The sequence below is a fragment of the Acanthisitta chloris genome, unplaced genomic scaffold, assembly GCF_000695815.1.
Source record: "Acanthisitta chloris isolate BGI_N310 unplaced genomic scaffold, ASM69581v1 scaffold5982, whole genome shotgun sequence".
Taxonomy (NCBI): Eukaryota; Metazoa; Chordata; class Aves; order Passeriformes; family Acanthisittidae; genus Acanthisitta; species Acanthisitta chloris.
Window position 1 is genome coordinate 6,573 of NW_008662093.1, and position 10,644 is coordinate 17,216.

Sequence of the window (10,644 nt, forward strand, 5' to 3'; positions counted from 1 at the left end):
ATTATTTCCTTCATGGAGGAAGGGGAAAGGAAGAGACATAAGTCTATGGGATAAATAGGCCCCAAAATCTGGAAGAAATGGGTTCTTCCTTTCTTCCCTCCTTGCAAAATGATTTCAAGAAGCCACACCCACTAATTATGAAGAACAACCTGTTTGGGACACATTTGGGCAGTAAAGCAATTTGCCCTCTGTGATGCAGAAAGCTCAACTCGATCATCATCATCATCAGGCCCTGCTGACCTCACCAACCTCCAAACCCCAGAGTGGGAATGTCTATTTTGACCCTTGGGCTTGGACAACTCTGGAATTCACCACTTGATGACACCATTCTAGGAGCAGATAGGCCCTGAATAGAAGTGTCAGTCACATGGATAAGGAAATCATCCAGAGCTGGAATGATTCATATTAGGAACAGAAAACAATCCTCTACTCGTGGCTATGTCTAGGGAATTGCATGTAAAGTTATTCCATAATTGGCAGATAAAAGGAGATTTGACAATATTTCTTTGGCATATTCTGCTGTCCAAGACTAATTTTATGTAGCAAGAAACTCTGTTGAGCTCTTACAAGATGCATCTTGTATCAGGGTCTCTATCCCAGGCTGTCAGAAAGGGATTGGAAGAAATTCAGAGGAGAGGAAAAGCACAGAGGAATGGAAGAAAATGGATTGATTTAAGAGCAGAGATTGAAAAATAGACAGTGTGAGAAATAGCTCATTCCAGAGAAGAGCTGCAATTCCAGGGTGCCAATTTATGGTATGGGATAGAGAGGTCTGATTTTGGGTGTGGAGAGAAAACAGCTCCTTAAAGGATCCCTGAAATAGAAGCAAAGCTTCATTAAATCACAAGTGTCGAAGGTATTTGAGGATTACAACCAGGAGAAGAGCAAGCACAGGGATTAACCACAAGAAAATTGATAAAGAAATGAAGACTGACATGAAAATTAGAGGAAAATCTTCTGTTTAACTAACCATTAGCTGATTTAATTTAGTGTAAAACACACTGATTTTAGTGGAGATAAACCAGCTGAGAGGCTGAGGCTGAGGCTGTTGAATAATTAAGCCAAATGAACGGTCCAAACCCTGGTACAACATATGCTGATGATCCCAAGGGATTAGAAAAACTCCTAGCTAGGACTATCTCCCTATGCCTTCAGGCTCTGCTATTTCCTCAGAGCAGCAGGTGCTGCTGCTGGGAGGAAGGGAAGGAAGCAACTCAAGAGGAGAAAAGAGCAGATCTTGATTTCCCATCACTCACACGACTGGAAGGGCAAGAAATATATTGCTGAAAGGGCTTTTCCCCAAGGTGCTAACCTGTTCCATGGGCTCCAGCCTAGAAAACTCCCACATGCACATTACACACCCTTGGGTTGATTTCATGTCCACCCGTGAGCCATCTGGAACCAGTAAAACTGCTGCCATTGAGGAGCTATATAACCTGCCCTCCAAACCTCTCCCCAGTCCAGCTAAGAGCATCTGGTGGAGATGAAGACTCCTCTTGTCACCTTGCTGGCTGCTGTCCTATGTGTGGAACAAGGTGAGCCTCAAATGTTGCTCCTAGTTAAGATAAGGATTAGAGAGGAGATGAGGAACATTTTTTCAGGTGGCAAAGAATTTAGAGGGTTGTCATCAACTTTGTGGTGTTGTCACATTGCCACCAAGGTCCTTTTGCAGCTCAATTGATGATTTGATGCAGAAAGAAGATCTTGATAAATTAATTCAGGGAGGATTGAGTTTCGAGCTCTCATTGTGTCCAGGTTAAATCCCTAGAGGATCTTCCCAAATGCTTCAAGTTGGAAATGCCAGAAAACATAAAAAAAACCCCATTTTTTTAACCCATATAAGGTTTGGAGCATTTTAGAGACTTCTCTGTACTGTTGCTTCCTCCATTGGAATAAGCCACATGGTTTGCCATGTGTTTTCCACCCTAGGAAATGCAAAGAAATGCCAGAAAACATTAAAAAAACCCCATTTTTTAACCCATATCAGGTTTGGAGCATTTTAGAGACTTCTCTGTACTGTTGCTTCCTCCATTGGAATAAGCCACATGGTTTGCCATGTGTTTTCCACCCTAGGAAATGCAACAGGGGGAATTTTATAGATTAAATCAGAGGCAGAGATGAAACAACTTCTCTGTGCATGTCATGTTGAAGGCATCCTTCTCCCAGAGGGAAGTTGGAGGCACTCTGGATACGTGTCCTCTTTCTGGGACTGATACACCTGTTGCTCCATCGCTACTGGTGCATAGGAATCATGACCAGACCTGGTGGTTTCCCAGAAACCATGATACATATCTAACAGGGGTTGAGAAAGAAGCATCTAATTAGCTCTTGCCCTCTGATGTATCAACCCCCTGCTCCTACGTTTTTTGGGGGCAGATGGTTTTGTAGCCTGTCTGGGAGATCAGGAGCTTCAATCAGTTTTGGGGTGGGAAAAGAATTATTCACTTCTTATAAGAAGAAAGGATTTTGTGTCCATAACTCCTGAATGAAGTGACATGACATGGAGAGAAGAGAGTAATTCCCATCCTCAGAGTGAGCCAGGCTGAAGTGGAAAGTTCATAGGGATCCAACACTGGTAGCACAGACTCATGGTGGGATATCTTACTGGTGTATTAGGCTGATGATGTTTTATATTGGCACCAGATACTCAATGGATTTAAGGACAGGCTTTTATATAGCTCCTTCCTGTAGCCCAGTCTGGATCAAGAATAAGAGATTGCAGCTCTCTGGCCCAAAACAGGGACAAAGGAAAACTTGAAGGTAACTGTTACTTGATGCTTCTCATGTATCCAGGGTCCCATCCAAGACCATAAAAAACAACTTTGATCAAAGCTGTTAATCTCTCATCCCAGCAAAGAGGTTCTGTTGCCTTTTCTATCCATACTATATCCATAAGAAATCTTAAAAGCTCATGATCCTTTCCATAGAATCATTAAGGTAGGAAAAGACCTCCGATTATCAAGTCCTGGCTGCAATGTTGGACAAAACCAGGCAGATGTTTGTTTAAGATGTCCTTGAAAGTTTCCAGCAAGGAAGACTGCACAGCATGGAATTGCTCAGACTCTAATCCTTTAAGGAATTTAGCCTTACTATCTCTTAACATTTCTTTTTGTACAGTTTTCCCATGTTTTCACTGCAGGAATTTCTTCTTTGCTGCTTCTTTCTTCTTGCATGAAGAAGGTTACTGTGACTTTCCTCAACACTGAAAGTTACTGTGACTCTTCTCAGCGTATTCCCATTCCTAATAAACAAACCAAACCCTTCCAAACCTTTTCTAGGAGGTCACATTTTCAAGCTCTCTGACCCTTTCTCCTCCCTCTCCTCTGGTCTCTCTCCAAATGTTTTGTGTAGCATTTGAAGTACTGCATACAGATTTGGCCATGGTGTTCCAGCTGAGGGTTCCTTGCCAGAGAGGAAAGGCCACTTTGCATATCTTGCACATGACATTGCTGCCTGTGTTCCCTTGGGTGACGTCTGTCTTCATCCCTGTAACGTGACACGGTTGACTCCTGCTGTTTGCACTGTGGTTCTCAACTGGAACTGAACCTGTTGTTTGTCATCCTACGTTGAAGTGTTGCATCTTTATCCAAGTGTACTAGATTCCTTTTGACTGAACTGCAGCCAATCTTTTTTTTTTTTTTTCCCATTCTTTTGTTACATCCATCTGTCAAAATCACTTAGAATCACAGAATCATAGAATGGTTTGGGTTGGAAGGGCCTATTAAGATCATCTTATTCCATCCCCTGCCATGGGCAGGGACACGTGCCCCCAGCCCAGGTTGTTCCAAGCCCCATCCAACCTGGCCTGGAACACTCCCAGGGATGGAGCAGCCACAGCTTCTCTGGGCAACTTTTGCCAGTGCCTCAGCACCCTCACAGGGAACAGTTCTTTCCTAACATTCAATCTAAACCTACTCTCATTCAGTTTGAAGCCATTTGCCCTTGTCCTGTCACTTGTAAACAGTCTCTCTCCATGTTTCTTGAAGGTTCCTTCAGGTTCTGGAAGGCCACAATGAGGTCACCCCAAAGCCTTTTCTTTCCAGGCTGAACAATCCCAATTCTCTCAGCCTTTCCTCATAGCAGAGGTTCTCCATCCCTCTAATCATCTTGGTGGCCTCCTCTGGACTCTCTCTAACAGGCCCATGTCTTCCCTGTGCTGAGGGCCCCAGAGCTGGATGCAGAACTCCAGCTGGGTCTCACCAGAGTGGAGTAGAGGGGCAGAATCCCTTCCCTCTCCTGCTGCCCACACTGCTTTAGATGCAGCCACGGATTTCTGGGCTCTACTTACAGTACTTATAGTATGTTTTATCCTATTTTGTCCTTGGCATCATCTTTCATAGGTTGGACTCGATGATCTCAGAGATCTTTTCCAACCTTAAGGATTCTGTGATCTGAAGCATGCTGTGCATCCTCTATCCCATCTCAACTGTCACTAATGATGATGCTGTATAGACATAAGCCCACAGCAAAGCTCTGGAGATCCTTAGGCCTTGCATTGCTCCAGTTGGTTTGACCAATAACCATTGTGAACTACCTTGTGAGAGGATCTTCATCTCTGACTTTGCACCAGTTCTGTGGCATTTTCACGCTACCTTGTGAGAGGATTTTCATGTCTGGCTTTGCACCAGTTCTGTGGCATTTTCACTGCATTGTGTTTCTTGGGCTTGTTCATAGCAGTGTCACTAACGATTTTGCCAAATATTTGGTAAAACCTCATTGAATCTACTCTACATCAAAATTCAACTTTTTTAGTTTCAGTGTCTTAAGGGGTTGGAATGGACCCTAGAGATCATCTAGCCCCATCCCCTGCCCTGGGCAGGGACACCTCCCACGTGAGCAGGTTGCTCAAGGCTTTAGCCAACCTGGCCTGGAACACTGCCAGGGTTGGGGCAGCCACAGCCTCCCTGGGCAACCTGGGACAGTGTCTCACCACCCTCACAGGGAAGAACTTCATCCTAATATCTATCCTAACTTTCCTCTCTTTCAATTTATCCCCATTACTCCTTGTCCTGTCACTGCAGCTCCTAACCAAGAGTTCCTCTGCAGCTTCCCTGGAGCCCCTTCAGACCCTGGAATGTTGCTCTGAGATCTCCACACAACCTTCTCTTCTCCAGGCTGAATAGCCCCAACATTCTCAGCCTGTCTTTGTAGGGAAGGTGCTCCAGTGCTCTTATTAACTTCATGGCCTCTTCTGGATTTCCTCTAGCAGTTCATGCCCTTCATGTGTTCTTCAAGTTCCATGACCTCCTAGTGATGAACAAAACAAAAGTACTCCACAGTTTTATGGCCCTCACAAGATTAACAATTGATGACTTTTCACTTCCATCAGGAAGTTCTTATGTCTTATTTAAGGTCTCTCTGACCTTCATTGTCCTTCCATTTTCTCACTGCCAACTTCTTATCAGGCACAACTGCACCCACAGGAGTGTCCTCTAGTTGTTTTCTGCCCTTTCCATGTTGATAGACTGTCCCCAACTTAGCATGAACTCAGCAAACACTCCATGTTTTCGTTCTTTTCCTTCAACGATGATCTGTGTTTTCAAAGTAGATCATCCCCTTCTCCTTCACACAAACCCACATACTTTGCCCTGGGTGTTTTCACAAGCTCAGGACTGACATCTCATAGGTACAGGTTGCCCAGGGAGGTTGTGGCTGCCCCAACCCTGGCAGTGTTCAAAGCCAGGTTGGATAAAGCCTTGAGCAACCTGTTCTGGTGGGAGGTGTCCCTGCCCAGGGCAGGGGGTTGAGACTAGATTATCTCTAAGGTCCATTCCAACCCCTTAACATACTATTCCTCCTGATCTAAACTCAATCACCACCTATCAATCAATCAATCTGCCCAGCTGGGGAGTGTTCTGCAGACACTTCAGTGTGTTTTCTCCTCCAGACCTTGTTTTAGCTCTTCTTCCTCTTTCTCATTACTTTCCAGAGGTCTGTCCTGCCACATTCTGGTTTTGAAGACAAGTACATCTATTCATGACAGGAAAGACAACTTCCTGCCAAACATCTGCCTTCACCACTTAAACCAGACTTTGGGCTAAGAGTTCCCATTCATGCCCTATTTTACAGTAATATCAGGACTTAGAGCATCTGAGTTCTCTTCCCAGACTTCCCAGGACTGAGGTTAGACTAGTTCATTTAGTGACGTTTGCCCACAAGAAAAGAGATGTGACAGCAATCTCTGAGCTAGATGAAAGAGAAGTAGAACACTGGGCCTTGTCCAGCTCCTCAAAACGCTCCAGGCATCCTCCAATCCTCCTTGCCAAGTGTCTCCCAGGAGAAAAAACTGAGCAGTAATTGGCAATTCACGAGGCAGAGCCCTCAGGACAGAGAGGCTATTGCTCAGCAATAATCTCCATCATAAAAGCCCCCAAATCCTTGAATTCCACTCACATCTGCTGCTGCCAGAGATTGCAGACAGATCGATAGCACTTCACAGCCTGAGACATATGAGACAGAGAGGGATTTAACCCTGCTGCCATGGGTCAGGGGATAAAGAAGGTTGTTGGTCACTCACACACAATCATTCCTCAGGCTGTAAGGAGGCAAATGGAGATATCTAGATTGGAGCTATTGTGGTTCTTAAACACATGGTGCTGTTTCTATTCTTTTCCCCCTAGTTTATCCATTCATGTGCTATGTCTGCCAACACCAGGAATCCAACAAGGACTGTTTGACCATTTCCATGTGCTCAAAGGAAGACAAATACTGTGTGACTGTCCGTAACGATGTTGGGACAAGTAAGTCTCTGAACAACACCTTGTTTGCTCTGTTGAAGAACAGTCCCAGGAATGGACTTTCATCCCAGGCACCTGTGGAAACAATAGGCTAACCTTCAGGAGACATTGACCTTGTGGCTCACTGTTGCAGTCACAGCAGTGCTGATATTGCTATCAGGAGTTGGAGAAATGCTGCAGACACATAAAGCAGCACCAGAGAGTGGAGTCAAGCCTGGAGCTGTTCATGTTTCACTCCCAGACTTGGTTTAGGCAAAGCTGTACCATAGAATTATAGAATCATCAAGGTTAGAGGAGACTTCTATGATCATCAAGTCCAACCCTTAACCTGCCACTCTGCTGTAACCCCTAATCCATATCTTCTTGTCCCAGACACCTCTTAAGCACCTCCAGGGATGGTGACTCCACCACCTCCCTGGGCAACATATTCCAGTGCCTGAACACCTCAACAGGGAAAAAATTACTTCTAGTATCTAATCTGACTCTCCCCTGTCTCAGCTCAAGGCCATTCCCTCTAGTCCCTTCCCTGCAGCCATGGCAGGAGAGACCACCCCCCACGTCTCTACAACCTTTCAGGTAGCTGTAGAGAGCCATGAGGTCATCCCTGAGCTGCCTCTTCTCAAGACTAAATGGCTAACTCCCTCTGCCATGCACAATCCTCCAGGTCTGTCCCTGTGCACCCTCAAAGACTTCCATGTGCTCTCAACCCAAATCTCAGGTCATGCAGCACATTCCCTCTGGTTTTATGCTGTAGGAAAACCATCCTGGTGGGCAGTGATGCAGCCTGAGCATTGCTTCAGGGAGCTTGGAGCCACCCACAGGTGCTAATTCCTTTAGGAACAGGTGAAATGTGGAGCCCAGAGAAGACTAATATTATTTTGCAGCAGGGTGGGCATGGCCAGACTGATGCTGGTACTGAGTAGAGGACCAAGTCATGGTTGGACTTGATGATCTTAAAGATCTTTTCCAACCTTGATGGTTCTATGATTCTACAATATTGTGTCTGTCCCATCCCTGGAAGTGTTCCAGGACAGGTTGGAAAGGGCTTGGAGCAATAGGGGCTAGTGGAAGGTGTCCCTGCCCATGGCAGGGGGTTGGAACTAGATGGTCTTTAAGGTCCCTCCCATCCCAACCCATTCTATGTTTCCATGATTCATTCCATGATATTTTCCTTGAAGACTTGTGCCTGACCTTCTTTTATTCACCAGCACAGGTTTAGCCATGAAAATATCTTAACAATGGTTCTTACATCCAACTTTTTGTTTCTCTTTTGCATCAGAGCCCAATAAGCCTAAATACATCATCTCCAAGATGTGTTCTCCAACGTGTCCAGCAACAAATCATTTCCATGATTCATTCCATGATATTTTCCTTGAAGACTTGTGCCTGACCTTCTTTTATTCACCAGCACAGGTTTAGCCATGAAAATATCTTAACAATGGTTCTTACATCCAACTTTTTGTTTCTCTTTTGCATCAGAGCCCAATAAGCCTAAATACATCATCTCCAAGATGTGTTCTCCAACGTGTCCAGCAACAAATCAGCAACAAAACCAAAGCTACCAGAGGGTTTCTTGCTGTGAGAAACCATTGTGCAACGTGAATGGAGCCAACAGCAAGCAAAGCAGCTATGGAGTGATGTCCCTGGGTGTCCTAGCCAGTATCACTTACATCTTTGCATGTGGGTTGTGATGGGGTAGAAAAAGCTCCCTGCAGTGGCATTGTTGGCTGGAATAAAAGTGTGCTGCTCTGGGATAATTTCTGCTCTCAGAGATCTATGTTCTGTGGCTGAGCTTCCCCTGGGATTTTTGAGAGAGTCTAGTTAAGTTAGGTGCTGAACTCCCATTGATTTCCTAAGCTTACTTGAATCCTGAGTGTCCCCAGACATCCAACTCACCTAAGAAAACACATCAAAGATGCCCTTTTTGACATGTTCAGGTTTCAAATCATTACTGCTCTGAAGAGATCCTTGAAGGCATATTCTTGTCTCTTTAAGCTTCAAGCACAGTGAGGGATAACAGCCCAGCCCTGCCTGAAACACAGGGAACAGCTCAATACTTCTGTCAGCACAGAGGGATGATCAGGATCTCCTGCTCACACTGAGTTGGTTATCACACATCAGGTTATAAACAACTAAAAGTAAAGCTTATTTCTAGCAGGATTTTGGACATTTCTCCAGCCTCAGTGAGGAGCAATTTCTGACTTTTCTCTCTCTCTTTGCTCTCAGGGTATCACATCTTGAAATGAGCAGCCTTTATTGTCCAGAGAAGGGGGAAATGCAAAGAGCAAACGTGGTTGAGAGAGGAGAGATGGGAGGGAGAAGGGAAAGGATCAGGGCAGCACACTGAGCTGGGACTTGCCCACACACTGCCTCCTCGTGGACCTGATCCAGCTGGAAAAGACATCCCCATATCTATTTCCCTCTTTCTTTTCAGGGCCAAACCAAGCTCCCAGCTGTTGCCAACCCCAGTCATTTAGAGACTGGGAGATGGTTTCTACAAAACCACATTCCTGGCATGGAAACGATCGATTGTGTTGAGCTTTGTTTGGTTTTGCACTCCAAGCTCTTTGCTCCCTCCTCTCCCTGTGGGAGCTGCAGCTGAGGGGAGACAGAAAAGCTCTGTAGGAGGCTTGGGGATGTCACAGAGAAGAAGAAGGGCACACAGCCAGGCACTAACACAAACAGCCCAGAGCTTCTTGGGTCATAGCCCCTGCTGCAAGCTCGTTTTCCTGGAAAACACACACAGAAAAAAAAGAGAAATAGCTGGCAGCATCCCTAGCTCAGCTGTGTTCTGGGGAAAAACAGAGCTCATCCAAACAATTGAAGGGTGTTGTTTCTTTCGTTGGATGAGAAGGTTTATTTGATGGCTAAATGAGAGCTTTGCTTTTGCTGAAGCCTTGCCTTGAGTGGAGACCTCATAGGAACCTTCCAGGGTCTGAAGAGGCTACAGGAAAGGTGGAGAGGGACTTCTGGTTAGGAACTTGAAGCACACATGAAGGACATGGAACTGTTGGAGCAAGTCCAGAGGAGGCCACAAAGCTGAGAGGAGGACTGGAGCATCTCCCCTGTGAGGACAGGCTGAGAAAATTTGGGCTGTTCAGCCTGGAGAGGAGAAGGTTGTGTGGAGACCTCAGAGCAACATTCCAGGGTCTCAAGGGGCTCCAGGGAAGCTGCAGAGGAACTCTTGGTTAGGAACTGCAGTGACAGGACAAGGAGTAATGGGGAAAAATTGAAAAGGGGGAAAGTTAGGTTAGATATTAGGATGAAGTTCTTCCTGTGAGGGTGGTGAGACACTGTCCCAGGTTGCCCAGGGAGGCTGTGGCTGCCCCAGCCCTGGCAGTGTTCACAGCCAGGTTGGCTAAAGCCTTGAGCAACCTGTTCTGGTGGGAGGTGTCCCTGCCCAGGGCATTGGGAGTGGGGCTAAATGATTTCTAGGGTCCATTCCAACCCCTTAACATACTATAAAACCATGAAACTCTGCTGTGGTTTGGTTGGACATGTGGCAGGATGAGCCTTTTTGAGGTGTTTCATGCTGCCTGCATTATAAAGGAGCTTCATTTCCAAGAGGATAATCAGCCAGAGATGCCCCATAGACTTCACATTTTGTGCTGTGAACTCTGGTGCCTGGTTTTAAGTATTTTGCTTCATGGATAGGAGGGAAATGAAGCAGATGAAGGAGGTGACACCACAGTGGTGGGCAGGGACAAGGAGATGCTGATACCCATTGATCTGACCATACTGGTGAGCTGTGACCAGATGTGAAAACACCAAATGGGACTTACCAACAGAATATGTTGCAAATTTTCTCTCACCAAAGACAACCACAAAAGGGAAGGAAAGTAATGATGGAGAAGGGGAAGAATACAGTTGTTAAACCAAAAGGAAGAAAGAGATGTCCAGCTGCTAA

The 10,644-nt window shown here is 45.6% G+C and overlaps 1 protein-coding gene across 1 annotated transcript; it reads left to right on the plus strand.

The window, feature by feature from the left end:
• Positions 1 to 1,483: 1,483 nt before the first annotated feature.
• LOC103798221 (lymphocyte antigen 6E-like) lies at positions 1,484 to 8,428 on the plus strand. The gene is made up of 3 exons (XM_009070471.1): positions 1,484 to 1,535; positions 6,621 to 6,740; positions 8,217 to 8,428. The coding sequence occupies exons 1-3, from the start codon at positions 1,484 to 1,486 to the stop codon at positions 8,426 to 8,428; spliced, it is 384 nt and encodes a 127-aa protein (XP_009068719.1).
• The last annotated feature ends 2,216 nt before the right edge of the window (positions 8,429 to 10,644 follow it).